Source organism: Eimeria necatrix, genomic scaffold (assembly GCF_000499385.1).
Source record: "Eimeria necatrix Houghton genomic scaffold, Enh_scaff63, whole genome shotgun sequence".
Classification (NCBI taxonomy): Eukaryota; Apicomplexa; class Conoidasida; order Eucoccidiorida; family Eimeriidae; genus Eimeria; species Eimeria necatrix.
The window spans coordinates 79,615-104,623 of record NW_013654478.1 but is presented as its reverse complement, the minus strand read 5'-3'; the positions used below and the strand labels follow the sequence as shown (position 1 = coordinate 104,623).

The 25,009-nt window shown below is 52.9% G+C and overlaps 2 protein-coding genes across 2 annotated transcripts; one reads left to right on the top strand and one right to left on the bottom strand.

Moving 5' to 3' along the window:
• Nucleotides 1-156: 156 nt before the first annotated feature.
• On the bottom strand, nt 157-1,214 carry ENH_00068090 (60S ribosomal protein L12, putative; the record flags this gene model as incomplete). Its single annotated transcript, XM_013582388.1, has 4 exons — nt 157-247; nt 354-654; nt 774-842; nt 1,178-1,214. The coding sequence occupies 4 exons, from the start codon at nt 1,212-1,214 to the stop codon at nt 157-159; spliced, it is 498 nt and encodes a 165-aa protein (XP_013437842.1).
• A 2,867-nt stretch (nt 1,215-4,081) lies between these two features.
• ENH_00068080 lies at nt 4,082-23,302 on the top strand (the record flags this gene model as incomplete). Its single annotated transcript, XM_013582387.1, is given in 20 exon segments — nt 4,082-5,014; nt 5,170-5,766; nt 6,001-6,219; nt 6,366-8,135; nt 8,475-12,078; nt 12,384-14,213; nt 14,673-15,391; nt 15,691-16,272; nt 16,534-16,773; nt 17,359-17,524; nt 17,837-17,944; nt 18,365-18,544; nt 19,203-19,477; nt 19,622-19,717; nt 19,723-19,878; nt 20,241-20,504; nt 20,657-20,812; nt 21,196-21,474; nt 21,798-22,399; nt 22,720-23,302. Coding segments are annotated over 20 exon segments (13,359 nt in total).
• Between the last annotated feature and the right edge of the window lie 1,707 nt (nt 23,303-25,009).

Genomic DNA, 25,009 nt, shown 5'->3' with positions numbered 1-25,009 from the left:
TTTCAACGACCAGAAGGGGAAACCATGGAGGCACGCCAGCTGATGTGTGGAGCAGTCAGCAGCCCTTCTGCCTGCCCACGCTTTCGCACGCCTTTGCAAACCGTACAGCTAGCTCTCTCCAACCTAGCTACACTAGCTGCGTGCTCCATTGTGAGCCTACGCCGACGGCACTTCAACTTCCCCAGAGTCGATCTCTGCCTGGACAGCAGTAGGTGCCTTGCCATCAACGGTGCAGCCAATAGAAGCGCTGCGAGCAAACATGTACAACGCATGAAAACGACAGACATGGCATGAGCAGTCCCAGACGCAAGATTGTAGCCCTGCAAAAAAGAAACCTAGACTCGACTGCTCACCAGGTGCCCAAGATCTCCTTAACCGTGCCCGCAAACTCGTGAGCAAGCGACTTGGAGCGCATTGTGCGTGCGATCTGGAAGACCTGCTGCAGTGTGAGGTTGCCGTTATGTTTAATGTTCTTGACTTTCTTCCTGTCCCTTGGGGGCTCCTTAAGCTCCTTAATAATCAGAGACGAAGCCGAAGGCATCACCTCCACCGTAGCTTGACGATTCTGCACCTTCAGGCAAACCGTAACTTTCAGCCCCTTCCAGGCCATAGTCGCCTTTGCAATATCGTCACCGACCTTCTTGGGTGACATACCTGTGTGCGGATGCACACCACAAACCTACCGCGAGAATCGGCCACACTGCAAGGGCGATCTGCATCCCCGCCTGGTGTGGCATATGCCAATACGCAGGAGAACGTCTTTTTTTGCTCACCCAGCGGCCCCAGTTTTGGGGCAAGGACCGAAGAGGCGCCAACCTCACCGCCAGTTTGGCGGAGGTAAACTGCGGAGACAACAAACGCAGAAATATTCCGGGGTATGTGTATCAAATGCCAGACCAAATGATTTTTACTCTATACAAAGAAGCTGCAGCAATCCGAAGCTCTGTTAAGCGCTTTAGAGGGGAATTGCCGCCACGCAACTCGGCGACCTCCTAAGCATGCAAAGCGGCGAAGGCGAGATAGTTGCTGACGTTCCCCCAGGCAGTGCCACCAAATTATGAAGATCGCACTGTTAAAGTGTGGCAAGTCGCTTCTCATGCGAGGAATCGCTCAGTGAAGGGGAAGGAAGCTAGGGAGGGGCAGATTATCGGAATGGGGTGGCAGTGGGGTGCCTCACTGTACTTGATCTCATTAGGGTCGAATTTCTTGGCCATCTTCAAGAAGTTGCTCTCCAAGAGGCGAATTCCACGAAAATAGCCACAAAATAGGAGCCCCACAGAACCAAAAGTACAAACAATGTGGCAAACGCCCGCCTAGATACCACAAGCCCGAGAGGCTGCTACTGGGCTGCAGGCTGCTGCCAGTCGTGCTGGGCTTGGGGCTTTCTGGGGAAGTTGATTGTTGTGCAAGTAGAACTGGGAGAGTAAGTGTAGCCTACAGAGTGACTGCTCACAATTCCTGGAAGGAAAGCCGAATGGCGATGCAATTCAAGTCTTCTTTAGCCTCAACGATGGCTCGCGCAGAGCCAGGTGTCTGGGCTGCCTACCGTTTGCAGCATTGCATGTGTATAGTATTTCCGCTCCTGTCAGTAACCCATTTTCCCCGTGTAAAGTGGATTTTTTTTGCAAAGGAAATATTGGCGGCACATAAAGTATCGATGATGAGGTTGTTTGGTTGTTGATGCGGGCGCTGGTGCTTGCTTACCCGGTTCTGGCCTGTATGAATATTTTACATAGATTCCCTAAAGGCTTTAGCAGTGTCTTACTCGATAGATGCACGGGACCTGACATTACGAGATGCGGTGCAGATAGTGCAGGCAAGGGTCAGGAAAAGCTAGGTTTCAACTGTTGGTGCCCCGGGAGGGGACAGCTGAGTGGAAAGTGAGGAAGCAAATTAGTTTATCTCAGAGACCACTCCCCAAAGCACCGGTACTAGCAGTCTATATTCTTCTAGATGCCGGAGGCACTCGTTCGACAGAGGTTAAGCGCAGCAGGCAGACGGAGCCCAGATCGACGAGCATTCTCGTTGCGACCCCTTTCGCAGCACCTGCCTACAAAGCATGCTTTAATCGCCCAATGTTTGGTGCTGTCTTCGGTGCGTGGAACGTCACCTGCGCAACATTGCCTAACCAAACAGATCGATACGAGTTCTTTCAAGAGTCTTTGCACTAGTGAACTGTTGACGGCATAAGGCGTAATTCTACCTGCAAAGGTTGTGACCCCATTCATCCCGCTAAGCAGGAATGCCGTCAACAGTTCACAACCTTTCCAGGTAGAATTACGCCTTTACAACTTACGTAGAGTACTTCCAAAGCATGCTACACCAGCAGCAGCCCACAGGGTCCTGCTAATTGCAGGCAACACCTCATTACATTTTGGGGTTTGGGACCGGATATGCAACAGAAATTTACTAGCACTGGGTTCGCTGCTCGGGGCGTCGCAAGCCCAAGCCTTAAGCTCGACAAAAAGCCGCTAAAATTTTCCGGTAGAAAAGGCTTAGAGAGGGCAAGCTCACCAAATTCACTGGTCAGGTTTCGCCTTTTGAAGAATGCTTTTGTCTCTGGAGGCGAGGCTTGATTTCGTCCATAGTCTCTGCCGCTTTATGAGGTCAATATTGCGTGCATCAACTTTCACGTTCAGTCTCGGAGGTGTATGCACTTGCGTGACACGCCTTTAAAAGTGGCAGTTTCGCTGTGGACGCGTGCCGCTGCAAGTAACAGCAAATTTGAGTTATATGCTGTTGTGGGGAGCAATATTTTCTCGTTGAAAGGGATGTTGCCATGCGAGGTAGTACAATGACACCACTTGACTGTCAGCGAGTACGAGGATGGTAATGATCCTTCATTGCTGTAGACTCGATATTCGTACATTGGCTTTCCGTACGAGACACGTGAGCTATTGTATGCAACATGTAGGTTGGTCATTGTCTCCTTAGTAGGGAGTGAGTATCCAGCCGCTTAAAACGCCCTTGCCATTTGTTCAGTCACCTGTTCATTCCACGTCTCAAGCCTACGCGCTAGGTAGAAGGCATACATGCCGCAACATGACGAGGGCACACCAGGGTTTCAGAGAGCCCTTATAATCTAGGGGAGGTAGTGTGTAGACCGAGATAACCTATTTCTGCCAGAATACCACCATTCGAGCGCATATGCCGGTACATTTTGCCTGCCCTCGGTGATATGTGAAGGTTGCAGGAATTTCATATCAAGTCTTGGAACCTGCAGGCCAGGAGATACCATAAATATCTTTCTATGTGTTTATAAATTATAGCGCGCCCTTGCTTTGATTTTCACGAGTAATGGTGGTCCATAAAAACCCAGTGGCTCTTTGCCCTTGTCCGACGCATGTCCTTTCATTCCCTCGAGAAGCCGAAACTTTGGATGGAACTTACTGGACATTTGTAATTAAAGGAGAAGTTACTGATATAATAAATATTTATATATTAGTTTTTGGAGGAGAAGTGCCATTTGTGTTGCGTTTAAGGTATGTGTTCTACTCAGCGCCATCACTGGCTAATACAGACCGTAGCAGTCGGTTTGAGCGACGGAAAGAGGTGTCCATCTTTGTTTGCTCTCTCCCCCTTGTTATCGCTCATGAAAAGCTATGAGTCTTAACACTATTCTCCTGCCTTCCCTCTGGGCCAAACTGCTGCGACTGTCGACCGCTGCGGGAACATACACGTTCACTGGCCCGCCTTCCGGGATACGAACTTCGTTTAGACCTGCTCCTCTTTCCTTTTCCTAGAGGGCACCTGCATGCAACATTGCACCACGTTGCCCCCTTTTAGTGATGCTTTGAGTCTCATGTTATTCGGTGTGCACACACATAGCAACACCGCAGACACCGGCTTGTTCGGCCTCCCTCTCATCGCACATTTCCAGCCTTCTCACTGCCACTCGCGCCCAGCAGTGCTACTTGTTGAGTTTCTTGCTACTGGTATATACTGCAAACACCTTCTAGCCTCTCCGAAGAGCATTCTAGGGTGGGGGGTGGGGGGCGAAGCGGGTGTGCAACCAGGCTTGGCCCTTCCTTACGTGGATCACGACATATAGGCCTACCGTGAACTTGCATATCGTGGCACGATGTTGGAGTCAGTTGTTGAGCGGCTGCTAAGCCGCTACCTGGCTCCTTACGTGCAGGGTATCAGCAAGGAAAAATTGTCTGTGGCCGTGTGGAGCGGCAACGTTGAGCTAACAGAATTGTATGTAAAACCGGAGGTCTCTGACCTACTAGGCATTCCTTTCAAGTTTGCCTGGGGTCGCATAGGGAAAATTACCCTCAAGATTCCTTGGGCTAGCTTGGGCTCATCTCCCGTATGTGTGGACATACAAGATGTGTATTTAATGCTCGAGCCAAAACCCATTCCCCGGCAGGCGGACGCGGAACTGCAGCAGCAACTCAGACTTACCAAAATGCAGCAAGTAGAAGCTTGTGAGGGTCAACTCCAGGAAGTTCGGCAGCAGTTGCAGCAGCAACTGCAGCAGCAGCAGCAGCAGCAGCCGGGGAAAGACGCCGAGGGAGGTTTCTTCTTTCGCCTCGCTAATAAGGTACTCAGTACGTTGCAGGTCAGTATCAAAGGTATTCACCTTGCTCTTGTAGATCACGGGAGGGGATTCAAAGCGGGAATACTGCTGGAACGCATGTCTCTGCACAACACTGATGAAACATGGACACGCCAAGACCAGCAACAACAGCAACAGCAGAACTTTTACAAGGCTTGCGAGCTGACAGGCCTAGCCGCATATTGTGCGCTGGACAAGAGGAAAGTAGCAGCAGTAGCAGCAGCAAGGGACACCTCGGCAACCGAGCTCGAGGAAGAGTCGGAAGTGGATGCAGAGTTACACCTCGGGAGCCCTCAGACCTTTTCTAAGGGGGCTCAAGTAGGAGCGTCTCCTGGGTCTGCTTCAGAAGAAGGAAAAGGCAGAAGCAGCTCTCCAGAGGAGGCTTACGCTGTCAGCACAGAGTTGCATGACGAAGAGCTCCAAGGGCGGTCAACGGAGGCCCCAGCAACACAGGTATGCCAAACAGGGATGGGAACATGCAGTCGGGGTTGTGAATAGCTCGCTGTCTATCCATCTGTTGTTCTGCGCAGCTCTTCGTTCTAGCTGCTAAGTAGCGGTGTGCTTGTTGTTTGTGGCTGTCTGGGGTCGTTGCATGCGGTTCGCTACAGACAGAAAAGAAGGCAACGGAAACTGGGAGCTCCGCAAGAACTTCTTCCTTCTCTTTTGAAAGCCCTGTTGCCTCTGGAGCGCCTTCGAGAGAACAGTCGCGGCAGTGGCATCGTCAGTCACCTGTGTCCTCAGGTGGGACAGGAACATCAGGTGCAAGGGCAGCGGCGGCTGCATCGGGAAGAGCAACGGGAACCGAGGGCAGCAAGACAGGACGCTGCAGGTATATCCTGAAGCCACTCCATGTGCGCTTGACAATAGCTCATGCAGCAGCAAAGCACGAGTTCTCTGCTCGGCTGGAGGTCTTGAAGGAAAGCCATGGAGTGGCCATAGGGAAGGCTCAGTTAGCAGCTTTGCTGCAGCTACTGCATGAGGCTGGAGTACGGCGAAAACGCTGCGAGAGGCTGCTGCTGCGGGAGGCCCACACAGTGTGCCTTGCTCCTGAGGACTTGGAGGGGAATGGGAAGACTCAGCGGGAGTTTACTGCGCTGTATGGACGCCAGCTTCAGGTGGAGGCAGGGGTCAAGGGAGTACAGCCATTGACAGAGAAAGAGCAGAGGCGCTTGCAGGTGCTTTATGACGTTGTGGGGGTTCGCCATGTAAGTCTTGCAGGGCTTCTGAACTGTAGCGGCTTGCAATACGTGTCTGCACCCAAAGAGGGTTAGGTAAACGATGGGGTCCCTCAGTGACGCAGCAGAGAGCGAACCGTAGAGGAGGGGATGTTGAATGACTAGAGTTTACCAGAAGATAGAGGGACACATTAGAGGCCAGTAACACGTGCAACTTCGACCTTGACGTTTAGAACTTAGCTCTGGTACTTTTTGAGCATGCAGCTAGCGAAGTGGCGGAGCATTTGCAGGGAAGCAACAAACCGAGTCCTAGAAGAGACACAAAAGGTGCACGAACTGAGACACCCCAAACCCCCTCCAAGGAGATGGTGGCAGTGGACCGCAGGGCGGGTCCAGCCGCAGCAGCAAGATGAACAGCAAGAGGGAGACGAACAACCGCTCATTACTCAGGAGGACATACAACTGATCATGGACTCTGTGCAGGCAAGTCAGACACCAGCGAGACTAAGAAAAGGGCAGATATCCAGGCAGACACAGGCATTCTTGTTTCAAGCTTGAGCGTTACTCACAGTGTAATGCAAAATGTTAGGCATGCAGGCTGTAAGGTCTGGTCGTGTTTTCGTGCGCAGAAGGACGAGATTCTGCAGGGTATGGATCTGCCCTCAAAGTACCATCTAAGTTTTGATTTGTTACAGTTTCGGGTGTCTCTGGAGGATGATGAAGATGAAGAGGACATGTATAGAGAAGGCAGTGAATCTGAAGTAGCGTTACAGAGGCCCTCAGATCTCCCAGATGAGTTCCCGCTGCCCCCACGGGAATGCACGGCGCTTTCACCTGTTATAGAGGCAGCAGGAGCGGAACAAATACCAGCAGAGAACCTAACAACGGAGACAGTAACACCAGGGACGGCTGAAGGGAATTTTTCATCTTTTATCTCTGTGTCTCTTCGTGGGCTTCGCGCCTCCTTAGACTGCTGCAACCGTCAAGATTATTCAGGAGAAGACAATGCAGAGTGGGCTTTCTCTTTTTCTCTGGCAGATTTCACGATCCGTCAGAAGAAGCACGCTCTTGTGCACTTCCGCAGCGAAGGAGACAGCAGTAGCAGCACCAGCAGCCCCTACGGCAGAACGCGCGTGGGTATATTCGGAGAGACAGGAAAGCTGATGCAGCTGCCATCAGCAATACTGCGTGCGTCTCCCAACTCTCTAGCAGCAGCTAGGTTTGTGCTGCAGCACCAGCTCACCCCTCGAGGGAATATCCTCTGTGTGTCTATCCATTTGGCCCCTGTTGTGGCATCTGTGCGCCCGGACCTCCTGAAGACGCTTTGCGCCTTCTTTGTTTTTGACACCCCAGACGACGTCAGGCGCTTAGAGAGCGCTGAGTCTCCTGGCTCTTCCACAGCTGTGCCCAGAGTTCCCGCAAGTGAGCCTGCTGAGAGCACGACAGCTGCTGGCTCTTCAGATAGCGAGGCGCCAGAGCAGCTGCAGCGGGACCTCGGCGCTATGCGTGCGCGAGAGTTCGTGGAGGGGCTGCGAGAGAAGGGAGAGACAGTGTACGCTGCTGCCGTGCATCGCCTGCCGGCATTGCTGCAGCTTGAACTTAATATTGCTGCTCCAATTTTCCACTTCGACTCGCTGGCAGCGGGCAGTGTGTCTGTGCATCTGGGGACATTGGCGCTGAAGACCGACGGACCCTGCCCGTACGACTCTATACGGGCCCTGATAGACCTCAATGAGACGCGGCTACTGTGCGCTCCTAAAGATGCCCGCGAGGTGTCTCTGCTGCGCCCTATCCCGATCCACATGCATTTACAGGTTGAAAAATTGTGCCAGATAAAACTGGACGTTTCGTTTGAACAGATATACCTTGAGGCTACGCCAGAGGCAGTCGCCCTCCTGCTCGCGGTCCCCGCTTCACTGGCCAAGTCCGTCATGCAGCCATCTCTTCCCCCAAACGCTCTTGCAGCTTCATTTGCAGCTTCGGCTGCTGCTTCTACACCAGCTGCCGTTCGTGGGGGTGAGGAGGCTGCGAAACATGGCAGCCACGTCCCCTCTGCAGCTGGAACGGCTTTACAGACAATCAAAGAGATTCCAGCAGCGCTGCGAGCTGCACCAGCCTCCCCTGACGACGATAGCAGTAGCAGCAGCACCAGCGACAGCTGTAATGGGAGAAGTTTTGTCCTTGAGTCCACGTGGCGGTTTAGGCAGTGCGGATTTATTGTTCACAGCAGCAGTGGTACAAACGAGAAGGGGGTGCTGAAGGCCCAGATTTCAGATTTGGAGGTAGATGTTGGGGCTGACTCTGGAGAAGGAATCTGCAGTGTAACTGCAGCGCTAAGAGATGCCTTTATTTCTGACCCCTCCACGGACTCGCTGCTCTTTCAGTCGCTTGACCAGCAGGTACAGACTCACTTGCACTCTTTTCCGGGCTAAGAGCTGTAACATTGACTAAATTGCTGCCGTAAACCTAGATCAAAGATCCCGAAAGAGGGGATCTGGCCAGATCTCTCTAACTTTCGCTATAAAGCCATACGGCTTTGTCATGGAGAGGAGGCTACAGCAAATGGCTTGCTGCGGTCTCCACTGGGCTGCCTGTATACTATCGCGCCTTCCCGTTCATTGCTGTGTGTCTATGTCTGCTTCTTCTGTTTTTTCCGTACGAGGCTTTTGTTTTGGATGGCTGTATTGCTAGTGCGTACTTATTGGGATTTTGTTTCTCTGTCTGCTTTTTCTGTCAAGGCGTCGAGTGCCGCCATCTCGCCACAGCCTTCTTTGTCCATAGAACAATATAGGAGTGCGCTGTCTCACGCTGACACGCTAGGACAGCAGGCCGAGTCTTTCCACGACGCCTTAGATGAGCCACTGGATGAACCTGAAGGAGGCGCTGGGGACGCACGTAGCCTGCGACTGTCTCTTAAGTACAGCAAGGAAGGCAGCCCACAAACAAAAGTCTCCCTGGTTGTGCTTCCGGCGGAGTTCCACTGGAGACAACAGTCTCTTCGTCAAATTATCCAGACTGCACAGTTGTACAAACAGCAGCTGCACCAGCAGCTCTCCGCAGCAGCAGAAACCTTCGCCAGACCTCCGTTTTTGTCAGACGCCGCATTCGCAGCTCTGCACGACGCTCTCCAAGCCATGCAAAGTTCACTCGCCCGCGGTGACGGCAGCGACCAGGCAAAACCCGCCTCTCCATCATCTCCTACCGCCAGTGGAAACAGCAGCAGCACCGGCAGCAGCAGTTCAGGTGACGGAAACATCAACGGAGTTCCTTGGATGCGTACGGGTATGGAGGTTGGAGGCGAGATGCCTCCTTTGGCTGCTCTCTCAGGCACCAACGTGCAGCAGGGGAACCAACCTTCCGCCCTTAGGAGTAGCAGCAGTAGGAGCGAGAGGGCCTCTTTACCCGTATCTCTTTCGCTGGATTTGACTGTTCAAGGAGCAGCCGTGTCTTTTTGGGAAGGCCGCTCTGTCTGTTGTCGCGTTGGAGTCAGAGACGTCTGCGCCCTCGTGACTGCCTACCCCAACGGGGACAGCGAGACGCTTCTCTCAATCAGACATGCAGCAGTAATTCTTAATGGCCGTTGTGTTGTAGCCCCCAGAGAGTACCAGGAGCAGCTAGAGCAACAAATGGGACATGACGTGGAGGAGGAGAACCAGCCGGTTCTTGTGTCACTGAAGATACGACAGTACGGGGGTGGGCACCCTGTAACGGGCCATCCTCTTCCATTCTCAGTTTGCGTTTCAGGTCGTGTGAATCAGATGTGTTTAGTGTACATACAACAGGACATTCAGGCCATCATAAATTACTTGGAAGACGGCATATTTGATTTGTTCATTTCTAAGTCGTACGAAGCAGTCAAACAAGCCACCACAGGCTCTCGCTCTCTCTTCGCGCTTCACATTGACTGCCCACTCTTTTTTGTACCTGAAAACAAGGCAGCGATTCCTGCACTGCAGCAACAACAGCTGCAACAGAAACAGGAGCAGTCTCCCCGTCCAGAGAGTGAAGCTGAGTCGGTCGCTCTTGCTGTGGCGCCAGCTAAAGTTGAACTGCGGGGTCTTGGCCGATTTTTTGTCTTTAGCGCTGGCATTCTGCAAGTCAGTAATGCTTATACCCCTGTAGCTGCCGATCCCGGTCAGGAGAGCCCCCAAGGGGGAGGCCCGCGGCGAGACTCAGGCGAAGACAGCGCAGGAACCAGCTTGCCAGCGCCCGCTAGCCAGCAGGGTGAAGCCAGCGCCGTCAGCACAAGCAGCACAAGCCAAGTACAGAAGCGGGAGCCCCGTGACGTCGCAGCAGCACCAGTACAGGATGATGTGGCATTCAACTTGAAACTAGACTTCTCAGGCATGCAGCTGAGCGCAAGAGACAATGTGGATAAGCCCCTGCGGGGCCCCGAAGCTGATGGGAATTCTGTTGACGCGATGACTTCGGTCGAGGGGAAAGTCTTAGAGACAGCCATCGTGAGTGTACGGCTGCAAGCAGCAGGGCGTGTCTCTGTGGTGGTCGAGACTTCACCCTGGTTGTTGCATCTTTCTAGGGAGCAGCTCACGCTCCTCTTTGATGTGCTTAACGAGAACCTTACCGGACAAGGATACTCTAACACAATGCGCGCATGCCCTCTTGATTCAAGTGCTGCTACTGCAACGGCAGTGGGCAGCAGCAGCCAAATCAGCGAAAAAGGGAGCGTCGAGGCTGAGAAGGCGCAAGAGGCCAAGCCCATGGAAGATCTGTCGCCTGTTCTTCGATTAGATGTGCGCCTGTGTATCCCTAAGCTGCTGCTCGAGACGTCTGTGGGGCCCCACACTCCGCTGGCTCTGCTGACGGTACACCGCATTGCCGTAACTGCTGATGCGACCACTTCAGCAGACGCGGGCACGCAGTTCCAGCTGCAGGTTACGGGGGATGTTTTTGCTGTAGACGACTTGCGGCCGAACACGATTAACTACTACCGCAGGCTGGCTCACTGCACAGGAGGAGTGTCCGGAGACTTCCAAGGGTGCTCACGAGAGTCTCTGGGGACTTCTGATGGAGGAGATATAGAGGAGAGTGAACGCAACAACGATAGTGCTATGGATGGAGATGAAAATTGCCGCCCTGCAGTGTCTCTACATATGAGCTCCGGAGGAGGAAGTGGAGTGGTTGAAGTAGAGCTAAGAGATGTCACTTTATATGCACTTGTCGTTGGTTTCACCGACTTGGGCAAATATTTCTCTTATGCGTACGCATGCAGCACCATGAAACGGTACCCGAAACCACAAGCCCCGCTCTTGGTGGAGCGGCAGCAGAAAGAACAGAAGAGGCAGCAACAACAAGAGCAGCAAGCAAGCTCTGCGCGCAGCTCGCCCCTAGGACCGCGCACAGTTTCAAGAACCTTTGAGAAGAAAGGACCGACAGCAACCCAGCCGGCAGAGTCTCAGCCATATCGGCGCAGCAGCAGCAATTCCAGCAGTGACAACAGTAGCACCAGCACGATAATAAGCCTGAGCGTGTTCAATGGGCAGTTTGTGGTGTTTTCGGACCTTGAAAGCCCCACCGCCCCTTTGATTGTGTGGAGCGGGGACTTCTTTGTCTCTCTGATGTCTGAAGGCGCTGCTATTAGCTTGCAGCAGCTAGAGATACAGAGCAGCAAGGTCTCCCGGCTAGAGGCGGCTCCTGGCGAAGGTGAGTTTGCTGTTAGTAGCAGCAGCAGCAACATTAGATGCATGTCATACGAGTACGCTAGGGTCTCCTCCTTCGGTACTGGGCAGTTGCTCCGCACAACACAACCACAACAGCAAGCAGACACTGCAGAGGAAGGCGGCCAGCAGCAGCTAACAGGCTCGGCATCCCTTGCTGGCCGCGTTGGGCACGACCGCCAGGAGCAGCGAGGACAGCAGGATAGGTATGGAGAAGAGTGTTTGCTGGTCGGGAAGTGGCCCGATGCCAGCCGGCTCATTCCCTCCATGCTGCCTGAGGGGGCAGTGCTGCTGTGTGAGAGCTTGTCAGCTCGCGGGAAAGGCATCTTCTTTGCAGCTGCAACAGATGCAGAGCTACAGCAGCATCAAGGAGAGTCCGAGGAGGACGAGGCAGATAGTGACGCAGATGAGACTGATGATGTCGCAGAGACAACCCCCGCCCAGCTCCCAGGGCAGTCTCGGATGTCGGCCATGCAGAGAGCATTTTCAGGGGCTGCAGCTGCCGCGACAGCAGCTGCTGCTGCGGCTGCTGCCGAGGCGCCACGCGCCCTCACGACGCGACATAGCGTGTATCTCAGCGGAGCTACTGTCCCTGTGGGGGTTGAGAGAGCAGCAAAACGGCTTTCAACGCTGACAACAAAAGTGCGAATGCAGCTTGTCATACCCAGTGAGAAACACTACCCTTCCCGTCCGTTCCCAATCATTTTTGCCTTTTCTTCGGCCTTTGCTTCAGCTGATTTTTGCTCTGCCACCCTGGCGTCGCGATTTGTGCTTCTGCTACCGTATTGTTCGCAGTTGTACTGCTGGTGTTGCTTTTGCCGCTGTTGCCGTTTTAGCTTGCTGCTCCAAAGCTGCACAACACCACTTTACCTGCAGCAGCAACCGCAGCAAGAGCGCGGCTGGGGCTGTTGCTGTTCGCTTTTTACAGCCTTGCTGAAGTCGTAACAGGCATGTTCTTTTTTGCATTTGCAGAGTTCTTCCTTCGTGTTAGCAGCAACGACATTGCGCTGCTGCTGAGCGCTCTCCGTGGCGTCAACTCTGATGGACCAACAGTTGCTCTCTTCCCAACTGAGATGAACCCTTCAGAAGCAGCACCAGCGCCTGCAGCAAAACAGCAAGCTGATACTGCGCCATCCAGTGCACAGCAGTCAAGCGGTAGCCCTCTGCAACAACAACAGCGGCAACTGCAGCAGCCGGAACAGCTCCAGGCACGACAGCGCGAGGAGCAGCAGCAAGAAGACCAGTTGGAAGTTGCTCAGGACGTTCGGGTGGTTGTACAGTTGGACGGTGTTGATCTGCTACTTTTGGATGATTTACGTGCATCGGTTGTTCCACTGGTGCAGGCACACTTGTCTGTGAGTCAGTTGAAGGGTCGGATTTCTCGACAGCGCCTCGTGGTGTCGTTGACAGACATGCACTGCGGTTTCAGCTTCCTTAACGTAAAAAGTGGAACTTGGGACCCATTCATAGAACAGTTGACCCTGACTGTAGTGTACAGACGGGACCTAAAGCTGGAGAACAGGCTGCAACAGCAGCACCAGCAAAGGCTAAGGGGTAACAGCACTAGCGGTAGTACCGCTGCAGCAGTAGCAGCTGCCGCGGGGGTCGCTGCACCAGACCAGTGGACAAATTCGAAGGCGGCGAGGGCACTGCTAATCAGCAGCTACAGCCCGTTTTTGTTGAATCTTACACCTCAGCTCTGTCGGCTGTTGTCTTGGTTTGTCCCTTACTTACTACAGCACATCCAGCAGGGGCCCTCAAAGGGCCCTTCGTCTACCCCTGCCTCGCGAACCGGGAGTGTGGTGCTGGGCCCCGATACCACTAAGTCAGGTTCTCCGTCTGCTTTGGGAGCAGACGACGCGGGAGATCGAAAACAATCCGCAATAGTATCGCCTTCAGAAAGGTCTGCCATTGCTACTGTGGCTCGGGGGTATGCAGCAGATGCCGCTGCTGCCGTTGCTGCAGCGCAGCAGCTCCAAGCCAGCGGAGCACCGTTCAGGTACCTCAACCTCACGGGAGAGTGTTTGTACGCTTTCACGCTTGTTTCCGAGCAGCAGCAAAGCGAAAAGCAGCAGCAGCCTGGGCAGCAGCAGCAGCACGGACAGCAGCAGGATGCAGACGAGGACGAGGAGAGAGAGACGACAGGCGCGGTGATGGTGCTTCAGGTAGGGGGCTCAATGTCACTGCCATTGGAGGCCCTCATGGAAGGTCGCACAGCTGAATCGTCACGGAGTGCCCACATAAGACAGAGAGTGTTCCTCGCGTTTTGTCCTCCGATTTCGGTAGTGCAGCAAGTGACAGAGGTGCTGCCCAAGGTCTCGTATGCAGATATCCTGCGCAGTCTTCTCTGCACCAGAGATACAGCGAAGACCATTGACGAGCTTCTTGGTACAGATGAGACACAGCCTGCTGTTGCTGACACACCTCCTGCAACTGTTTCGGCTGCGAAGGCTCCTGCCCAACAGCAACAACAGCTGAGGAGAAAGTGCGTGGGGCCTTTCCCTCATGGAATGCAGGCAGTGTTGGTAGAGGCGATGAAAAGCTACAGCGTAACTCTGATGCTGCCCAATTGTGAGCAGCTGCAACAACAGCAGGCGCCTCAGCGCACAGGAAGGCCTGCGAACTTGCTGGATGAGACGAAACAAATGTTAAAGTCTGCTCTGCATGGGGCTGCGGTTGGAGATACGAAGCCACCTGAAAGCAACCCAATGGTGACACGCACCTTGACTTCCCCCGCTAAGCAGCAGCAGCAACTTTTACAGAACTCTGCTGGAGGCTTTGAGTCTTCGGGAGCTGCTCGAGGTGGGCTGCAGTGGTGTGTGAGATTTTGGCGGCACCATCGCTCATTTGAAAAATTCAAGGTCCAGCTAGTGGGGAGCAGAGAAATGCGACCAATTTTTTGCACCATTACTTCTTGTCGACCAATCAGTGTGCTGCAGCTATATTTGCCATGTCCTGTCCTTTGTTGGGGTGTTATGCTTGGTAGGCTTTCGCGTTTCTTGCATTTGCTGTCTTTTTCAATGTATCATATCAAGCATGCCAGATGTGCTTCTGTATCTGTGTCTAGCAACTGGCAGCGAATTTGAAGGGTGCACAGCTATTACTCGCCCTTCGCACCCCTATGACAACAGCCTCCATTTGTTGCTGCTTGCTATATGTCTGTTACCTCTCTTCAGCAGGCAAAGAGTGGGCCTCTTTGTGAAGCCGTTATGTTGCTGCATGCATCTCTTTTTGTGTGAATCTCTGTGTCTGTCGCTACAGGAGGTACAACGCCGAAGCATCCCTCTTTGCTTGATCTGGGAAAGTCCCTGTTGCACGTTGGAGATGCTTCCCACAGGAGGGCCAGCCGAGGGGAATGTGAGCTTGTAGGTCAGGTGCTCAGCCCCCACCCCTCCTACAAGCTGCTGCTGCTTACCTCTACACTGATTCTGCATAATCGCAGTGGCATGCCTCTGGAAATTTGTTTTCTGGACAAGGGAAGACGACCTATGCTGCTGCCAGTGGCAGCAACTGCAGCAGCACCGCTCAGCGTGCTTCAGGATCAGCCCGATACACAGCCAGGGGACACGCAGAGCTTCAAGGAGGTACTTTCACTTGATCCTCAGCTACAGAAGATACCCCAGTGGATGCTAGAAAGGCAAGAGCACCAGCAAGAGCAGCTCACGCAGGAGTTTTTGTCGCAGCAAGAACTGCTCCGTCTGCTGCAACGTGCAACCAGCAAAAACGTGGCAAGATATCCCAGCGGCCGGAAAATATCTGTTGAAGCAACTCGAAGCCGAAGGCTTGGCGGTCCAGGGTGGTCGCCCCTAGCGTTCCAGCAGCAAGAGCAGCAGACGAACAAGCATGCATACACGTTTCTGCTGCCAAACCAACACTTCATGTCAGTGCCCCAAGACGCGATCTTGGGGTCTGGATGGGCCCTCGTGTGTTTCCGCCCTGCAGCGTTCGCTGCGGACAACAGGGAATCGGAGAAGGGAGAGGTGGGCTTGTTTTATTACAGCTTGTTCCGTCAATGCGCTTCAGCAGAAGGCTACTTGCTGTAGTCCTTCAGTGGCGAATGCAGTTCCTTGTATCCCACCAGCTGTTATTGTTTTTATGCGTGATGCTTGCTGTGCTTGTTTTAGACGTTTAATTTGTTTACCTTCGGGTTTCGTCATGAATGTGCCTGTCCGTGCTTGTCTACAAATCCGTGGCTGAACTCCATGTGCTGTCTGCCATATTTTGCCTTCAGAGCTTGCACTTGTATCTTTTATGTCTTTATGTCTTATGTATCTTACAGGCCTTCCCTTCTTCACCTGACATGGCGCCCTATTCGGGCTGGTCTGAATGTATAGACACCCGGAACCGAAGTATCGGCCAACAAAGTGCACATTGTGCATACGTGCCACCTGAAGAGCGCGGCTGTACCGCTGCAGCAGTACTTGCGGCGAAAGATGCAGAAAGTGCTGCTTCACTTATAAAGCGCGAGAAGCTCCTCTTTTTCCATTTGTTGCAAGAAGATCACAAGACAGCCTTCCCAGCAGAACGGATGCTACGAACCCTCACAATTTTCCCCTCTTTGACACTCATAAATACAACATTGACGGAGTTGGATGTTTGTGTCCTGCCTCCCACGTTGGGTGGCTCAGGGACCCAGCCAGCGTCCACGGCTTTGCCCCACAGGAGGCCTCCCGCAGCGTCAGCAGTGCAGCGACTGCAGGACCTGCAGCAACGCCCCGTCCTCCAAGCCACGTTGACCCGGCAGTCTGTTTTTTATGTTTATGAGGTCCCTCCAAGCCTCCAGCTTTCACTCTGGCTGCGATTTACAATACTTGACGGGGCGCAGTGGTCACCAATGCTCCCAAACTTCCTTGCGCCAGGGGTAAGCTGCGTACTATGGTGTAGTGTAGCTAGCTGGGCCCTAGCTCCCATTGATTGCGCCGACAAACACCAGAGCAGTAGCTCATGATGCGGATTTGCCGTTTCAACTTTCTTTTTCCAAAGGCTGGGAGTCGTTGCTGCATGCCTCTGCTTTTCGCCGAATCTGTCTCTGGAGGTTTCCCTGCTACGCAGAACGGCGCTTGCGAGCCTTTTTGATGTGCATTTCGATTCTGTTAGTCGTCGTCTGTGTGGGGCATTTCAGGACGGTGTCGTCGCCCGCATACTGCTGCCATCGGTGAATATGGCCCCAGTGGAGCTAGAGGTGCTGCAGGACGCAGCCGAAGTGGCCCCGTATGTCCCACTCCTCAGCCCCAAACAGCTGGTCGCCGTCATATCGGCCCCCCGCCTGTTTGTTGACAGGACAGGCCTCAACATCAAGCCCATACACGGCGGGAGATACTCTCCAGACTTTGGAGGCTATTCTCTCTTAGGCGATTCCACGGTGAGCAGCGAAATTTGCTTCATTGCTAGCAAAGCCCATCAACAGAAATTCAGTGCTAGCAAAGCCCATCAACAGAAATTAAGGGCATACAGGACCTCATCGAGAGGGCTGAGCAACCTCATAGGCTAGAAAACGTGGGGTTGAGGGGCCTTAGAGTGCTAGAGCAACGGGACAGGTTGCCTCCCAGTGCGGCCACACCGGCGACTTTCTCGGCTTGGAGCGCAGACATAGTGATATTGATAGCCATAAGTGCATACACAGTATTCATGTTACGATCTGTGAAGGGGAATACGGGTTGCCGGGCTATCTGCGGCGTGCACGCGTATAATGGGCCGAGGTCTTTTGCAGTAGGCAACCGAGTAGACTGATATGAGAGGTGCTAAAAGAGATAACCTGATTTCACCAGCTTCTGGGGCGCGCCGTCCGTGCCGTCCTACGTGGTGATACCGTTTCTACTTTTCGACGTTCGTAGCTCATGTGGCCACTGCACTGGCTGTATTAAATGTGTGTGAGGATCAGCGGGCAGCTGGGCTGCTGGTTCAGAGCGAGCTTGCATTTGTGTGTTATGCGCTGAGGTGTACACAGACACCTGAGTTGTCGCTTTTCATGGTTCCACGTGGATCAGAGCCCGTGGAATGTCGAGTGGACGTCCCTGCACTGCACGGCTTCACTCAGGCGGAGATGGCCGCCCCCTCTCGACTGTATACGTTGCGGTTGAAGACAGATCAGCTCAGCATGTCTCAGACAGCAGGCAAGCCAGTGTATCTTTTTTTCCTCACCGTTTTGCAGCCACAAGTACTTAGAAATAACGTAAACGGAAAAATCTAGCACCAAGCGCGGCTCACTTCAGCGCAGAGGTACATGGCTTCCTAAAGGAGTTGCCTGCTTCCGTTGCCTGCAAGTTGTCCCAATCTACAGTCGCAAGGAGGATCCTGTACTGCAGTAGCACAGCAACATGCTGTAGCGACACTTCGTTGCATAAGCATGTAGCTGCAGCAGCATCTTGCTGCAGTCTTGTTCTTCGCTACAGATACCCTGTTTCTTCGTTGCAGTGTGGCTTCAGGCGCGCTTTGTCGCGTGGTGTCTTTGGTGCCAGAGTTTCTGCTGACAAATTGTCTTACTCTGCCACTGTACTTTAAGCAGGATCAAACCCAAGGGCCCATATTTGAGGGTGGGTCACTTCACAGTTCGCCCCTTTATATCTGGGTAGTTTGTGCCGACCAAGATGAAGTGGCTTCTTCTGAATGTAGGAATGTGGATTTTCTTGTGCAACATCTGTTGCTAGTGCCGCTGTTGCCGCTGCTGCTGCTGTTGCTTTATGCCTCTGCAGTTTGCTTTTGCTGCTGTGTGGGGCTGTTTGGGAAGTGCTGTAACGGCGGCACAGGACTAAGAGTGCTGCTGCTTTACCAATGAATGCTGCTGTAGTTGAATTCATGCATGCTATGGTGGCTAGTGAAGCTTCTGAGTGCACTCGTGTGCATATTCGGTGGCTGTTTGTCTGCCTTTCCTGCTGCCACTGCTACTGTTGTTTGTTTTGCTTTGCTGGATTGCGTTGAATTGCAATGAGGCGGTTTCGTTGCTGTTGTTGCAGTGCATCCGGGAGAAACGCACGCAATTTTTTGGCCGCGTGAAGATCTGCCTAAGCGTTTGCAATTCGTCGTGGGTCGCGGCAAAGTGTGGGGATGGTCAGGGCCTGTTGAGGCCAGTGAAGAGACAGCTGGGAGGACGTGGGTGGCCCTTCCCACGGTCGGCAGCAAAGGGGAACAGACAGGTGAAAAATGAGTTGAACGTTTCCCCATGCAAGTGTAGTAGAAAGGTGCAAGAAAACATAGAAGTATTAACAGTTCACAAATGAACGTAGAGGGAGGCAAGTATATAGGCAGGCATGCAGAGACATGAACAGATAGAAGAGGGGGGTGCAAGAAGACCAACACTGACACGTGCATGCGTAATCTCATGCGGTAGACAACGGGGTGCTGGCATTGCACTCGCGCATAAAAAGGGCCAGTTAAAATCCAAAATAAAAACAATAAAGGAGGCGGAAGCCAATCTCCAGCAACGTACACGGAAACCAATGTCCAGCAACACGAGTGTACCAACGAACACAAATTGGGATGATCAAAAGCAAAATGGCGGATACAGCACAAAAGTGACGAAGGGTGTGGGAAGCGTAGAGAGACAGAAGCCGCCACCAAGAGAATCACGAACGAACCGATTCATAGGCATAAAGCACCGTTGTTGAGCATGTTTTGAACCTGAACTTTTGGCTCTCTCCTCTCAGCGTCTTGCGCGATTGGCCATACTTGGTCCGGTTTGTGGCTAGCTAGTGGTGTTTGATGAAGGTTGTTCATCCACTTCTTTAGATTTTTTGTGGAGATATGGAAGTTGGCGCGTTCGTTTGCGGTATCTTTTGGGTGAAAAACGTGCAGAAGTGTACGCCGTAGATGTGGCGCCTGAAGGGGGCGTGAAGGGGATCGCTATAAGGGGACCAGACACACCAGGAGCATTTGTTGTCAGAAATAACTGCTCCATAGTGCAGCGCGTCATGGTCCACACCTTCCACGCTGAGATGAACAGCAGCAGCAGCAGCAGCAGCAGCAGGCAACAGCCAAGGCCTTCAGAGGCGGACTGTCACTTTTTTGCTCATGAAGGGCAGTCGGTGGTCTACGGGTGGCCGTTTCCCTTCATCCACAAATCCAGGCCGGTGCGCTCTAATGCTGGTGGCAACAACAGGCTGCTACTCTTTCGCAGCGCCATAAACTGATGCAGCAGCAGTGAAACTAGCAGCACACACAACAGCAGCTGCTGCATGAATGTGACTGAAGCTGCGCGTTGTTGTCTGAAATGCAGTGTCAGGTGCTTCTGTGGCTGGATAGCAAGACAGTGGCACCCCGAAAACCAATACTATTTGACATGGCGAACCCCCAGTACAAACGTTACGAAGTGAGTTTAGGCCTTCCAGGGGTGCCGGATATAATTGTGGCTTCTGGGAAGAGAGGCGACGACACGCTGATTACTGTTCAATCTAAAGACAGCCCAACCCTTACCAAGCAACACACGCTCGCACCTCAAGCCGCACAAGGACAAACGCCGCAGCTAGACGTGGTGAGGAACCAGCTGAGCACAGACGTGCTTTTGGTACTGCTGGTGTTTTTGCCGCTGCTTGAGTTTATGCTATTCGTGTTCACTGCTGCTCACTGTGGTGTTAGAGGCGCTGCTACTCAAGAGCTGTTGAAGCTACCGCTGCAGATTTATGAGCCGCTGGTGCTGGCGCATGTACTGATGATGCTACTGCCGATTTTTAAGCAGCAGAGGCTGCTGCACTGATTGACTCTTCCATTGCTCCGACACGTGCTGTGGATGCCTGCTGCTGCTGGAGAGCGCATGTATTCACACGTGCATGCGTGTGCGCATGAAGAAAATGAGCCTTTCATGAATGTTTGTGAGTGAACGATTTTGCGGCTTAGACAGTTGAAACGTCATTCACGAGCCTTGACGTAGCCGTGAAGATACAAGAGGTTGCGGTTTCGCTGATATGCGACCGCCTGGCGGAGGAGCTGTGCTACGCGAGCCTGTCCCAGCTGGCAGTGGGGCTGCAGCAGAGAGGGGACAAGCAAAAGGTAGTCTTAAGAATTGAAAAGGTTCAAATAGACAATCAAATGGAAAGCGGGAAGAAGCCGGTGGTTCTTGCAAACAGAGGAGGCAGAGATGCCAGCAACACAGACCCACAGGTTAGCCCATAACACGCAATGTTGGTGCTCCTCAAACCGGTACAAAGCATATGAAACAGAGCGCAAGCCTAGCGCTTCAAAGACAAACATTCAAATGCCCGACTGAACGGTGTAATGTATGTCGCCCTGCCCGGCGACGTGTGCACCTGCAGAGCTCCCAGGGCGTTCTGAAGATTCCCACACCTTTCTTGACTTTATTTGTGGTGCGCTTGAATTCGGGAAGTCGAGACGTGGTGCTGAAAAGGGCTCTGGTGGAGATAGACGACCTTGAAATCGACATAGATGCGGACATGCTCAACGGGCTTAATGTGAGTATTGGGGCTGTAGCTTAGCGTTTTAGGCAAGAATTCAGCCCCATGTAGTCATCTCGTTTTAATGGGGAGGTCTGGGCCTGTGGAGTCAGTATGCACATGAGCAAAATTTGTGTCTACGCAGAACTCCAGCGCTCTTTTATGCTGTGTAGATACTCTTTGCTGGCTGCGCTTATCCAACTTCACTTTTTCGTAGCATTCTTTGTGTTTTATGTCTTTGCCCGTACTGATGATGCTGTTTAAACTGCAGAAAACGTGCACTCGCCATTATAGGTCATTTGCAGCGCTGATGCGCTTGTTCCTCCTCCTGGTGCTCGCGTCACTGCCAGTACTGTCGCCATTGCTATTGATTCTGGTGCTGACGCTGCTTCTGTGTTCAGGACTTCTTGTGGTCGTGCATAATAGCGTTTGGGTTGGCTGATGCTGCCTCCAGGCGTGCAGTGTCGTTGGAGGAGCTGCAGGTGTGGGGCTGTGAACCATTAGTACGCAGTTACGAGCCCCCGCCGCTTCCTACGATTCTGTCTCTTGAATCGTTGGTAATTTCCCGATTTAGAGTTTACTGTTGGTGCTCCTTCGTCCTCGACAAAATGCACATGATGTCAGACCTGCTGAAATTAGGCCTGCGCATTCTTATGGCTTCCGGAAGACTTGAACTCACTGTACGGACCATCGGAGCTTCACTGACTGCGGTTGCTGTTGTTGCTGTTGTTGCTGTTGCGGCTGCCATTGAAAACTTCAAAATGAGCTTAGTGATGACTGTTTCTGGTATTTCCTGAACGGCTACTGCAACGCCCTGCTGCGACTGTTGGTGACCCTGGCTCTGCTCTCTGGTTCTTTAGTTTTAGTGCGATGCTGCACTTCGAGCTCGCTGCCTACTTGCTTGTGCTCGTGTTTATGCAATGCTGTTTCTATTTATATTTGGATGCATGAATACGTTCCTTTTTTCGGTTGCTGCTTGCTTGTGTTCGATGCTATTCCGAAGGGGGCGCGGCTAAGCTTCAGCCAGGAGGAGTTTCGTTACCTTCGTGGCACCGTGGCTTCCTTCATGTCTTGTCTCCAAGAACGCTACACATACCACCTGCTGTCTTCTCTCTTCTCCTCCCTAGGGCAGTCTTCGCTGCTAAATCTGCCCCGCATGCCGTACGAATTTGGGCGCAACACCATTGGTCTAGCAGCCAATGCCGTGGACAGTGTCTCTGCAGGTCTTGGGTCTTTGCTGTCGACCTTTACCTTCGACTCCAACTACATCAGCAAGCGGCGACAAGAGAGGGGCCGCGGGGCATCTGGCGTACGCGAGGGATTTCTTTCCGCAGGAAGGAACATCGGCGAGGGAGTTTGGGCCCTGTCTAGCATTGTTACCAAGCCCATAGAGGGCGCTCAAAAAGAGGGAGTGGGAGGGTTCTTGAAAGGAATAGGCAAGGGGCTGGTGGGCTCCCTTGTGAAGCCCCTTGATAGAGTAGGCCAGGCCGTCTCAGATGTCACCAGAGGAATACACGCGGAGGTCAGCAAGCCTATGGGCGCACTCAAGCTCATCAACAAACGGCTCAGGAATCCACGTATGATTGGCGAACAGGGACAAGTTCGGTAAGATACATGCGCCTTAGCTGCACCGGGCGGTGGCTGCTGTCACACTTATCAATTTTGGCGCTGCTGCTGCCGCCCGTTTCGCTGCTCATGCTTCGTCTGCTGTTTATGTTTTTTCGTGTGATAGTGCGGTTCTGCTACGGGAAATGGTGATATTGCCGGAAGCAGCGGCTTGCAAGGCTTCGTGTGTCTCAAAGAGCTCTTCAGTAGACCCTTGGCTGCTGTCGCATATGCATAGCTTCACCCTCTGCTGCATTGTCTAGCCCCGCTGCCGCGCTGTTCTGCTAATTCTGTAGTTGTTTCGCTGTTGTTCTTTGCAGCCCATATGATGAGACGGAAGCACAACTGCGACAGAGTCTTGGCCTGGCCGTACTGCGTCCCATGCAGAAATGCATGACGGTACTCAAGCAGGACGCTCCACATCGCTGCCACTTGGCAGTTCTGTTCTACCCGCAGGACATATTCCTAGTGGACTTAAAAGGGGGACTGCAGGGGACCCAGCAGGGAGCTTCCCGTCGGGGAAGCAGCACAGGCGATGAAGCGGGTGGCCAAGTGCACGTTCTGTGGCATGTGAGCGTGACGGACATACGGGAAGTGAAGGCTGGGAGCCATGAAGTGATCGTGAGGACATCTCAAAGCTCTTCAGGAGCCCAGCCGCAGGCCGAAGCAGGCCTTGGAAGGGCCTCAACGCTAGGGATAATTGCTAAGACTCAGGCAGGTAGACGGAGCACCCAACCTTCAGTGACTACAGGGGCGCAGAGAGACACCATGCAAACTTTTCACATCCCCTGTGCAAATGCAGCACTCGCCAATGAGGTTTACAGGGAACTCCTTGAAACGCAGAGAGGCAGTGCTACGATTGTCGAGCTCGGGGCAAATAGACGCGCCGCGCAACTGACTTGAGATGGACAGTGCTGTTCACATTAGTAATGCGAACAACAGCGGCAGGAAAAGGCCCAACAGCGGCAAGAGGAACGACACAGGGCAATGACTGCAGCAAAACCGTGCTGCTGCTGCTTCGCAGCGCGTGATGATATAAGAAATGGTATATGTGGCCTTGGTTTGAATCTGGCTTGCAGCCATTCAAGCTTTCGCTGTTACCACTTTTGGAACATAACAAAAGACCTTAAGGAGCCAATGCATATAGAACGAAGAAAGAATGTACGGTCTCATGCTGTTTCCATGCTAGGCAGCAGCGTGTTCAGGATGTGCCAGGGGTAACAGGCACTGTATTTTGAGGCCCAACGAGACAGGACAACTATCAAGTTTGCAGATGTTCTGGCACTTCGGTGCGCGACTTGCTTTTCTTACTCAAGTGCAGCCTGCCTGCAGTTTCGCGCTTGCACGTTTTGGTCGCTCTTCGGCTTGCAGCATCGAGCAATGTTGGACTTCTTTTCCCGGCAGTGTTGAGGATCTTCGTGTCTGCTGATTGAGTGCTTGTGACGCCCAAGCCACGCTTCATCGCCTGCTCTTTGGCTCGCAAGAGGTTCTTGCTGGTTTACATTCAGTGTTAGTGGCCTCCATTATGTGCAATTATGTCCTCCTCGGAAATGAGTCTTTTGAGACATTCTTCACACCATTCGTAGTTGTCACGCAGGACACTATCTGACCCCATTCAGGCCAATAATAGCATGCCCCCACTCCATACGATATTTACTTGCTATACTTCCAGTGAGCCTAGTTGGAGTCCCGTTGATGCCTTTCAAGAGCGTGATACGTAGCTACCCCTGTGCTGAGGCCCTTCACAAACTCTGGGAAAGCTCCCAGAAGATCCTCTCGTCTAAAGGCTTCGCTCTTACTTCTGATGAAGCCCACATGGCGTTCTTTGCGAAACGAGCTGATGAGACCGGCGCTTCAGGTAGCTCTCACGAGGGAACCTACTCTCCAGAGTGTAGCTTCAAGCGTTTCGAGGTGTGGATGAATGCGCACGAGCATCTGAACCTGTCGCCGTCAATGTTTGACTCTTCCTTATCAAATGCCCTTACTGAGCTCTGTAAGCCATTAAAGGCACTAAAACGTCTGTTTGGCTGACAATTCAGGCACTCTCCAAGAGATGCAGCTAGCTCCCTTCCTATGCGTAATTGGAACCGCTCGAACGGTGCCTCCTGGTCTCCTCTTCGACAGATGAAATGCACTTTTACAGACAGTTTAGGGCCAATTCCCACTTCCGGGCCTCAAAGAGACACAGGCATGCCCTCTTTGAGTCACAAAGTAGGCCCTTAGCTTGAACTCATTATGGGTTCCGGCATTCCCACCAAGGCAATGTGACTCCACCAGTGCTGCTGCTCTAGTACCCTCAGTTCACGCAGTTCGCGTATTAGGAATAACGGAGCGTCAGACAGGAGGTAAGGACGACCGTAGCAGAGCCTTTAAAGCTTCGGCTAGCCGCTTACACGTTTATGTAAGCAGGCTGGGAGCCTCACGAGGCCCAAGCGTTCCACAAGCCCATTGTGTGCTTCCCTGAGCGCTCCAGCCAAGGCTCACTATGCAGGGGCCAAACATAGATTGAAGCTACCCGAACGCCACATACCCACGTGATTGTAAAAATTAAAAGCTCGATGCCGCCTTCGGTAAGCCAAAAGTTAATTGCGGAAAGCACAACGCCCTAAC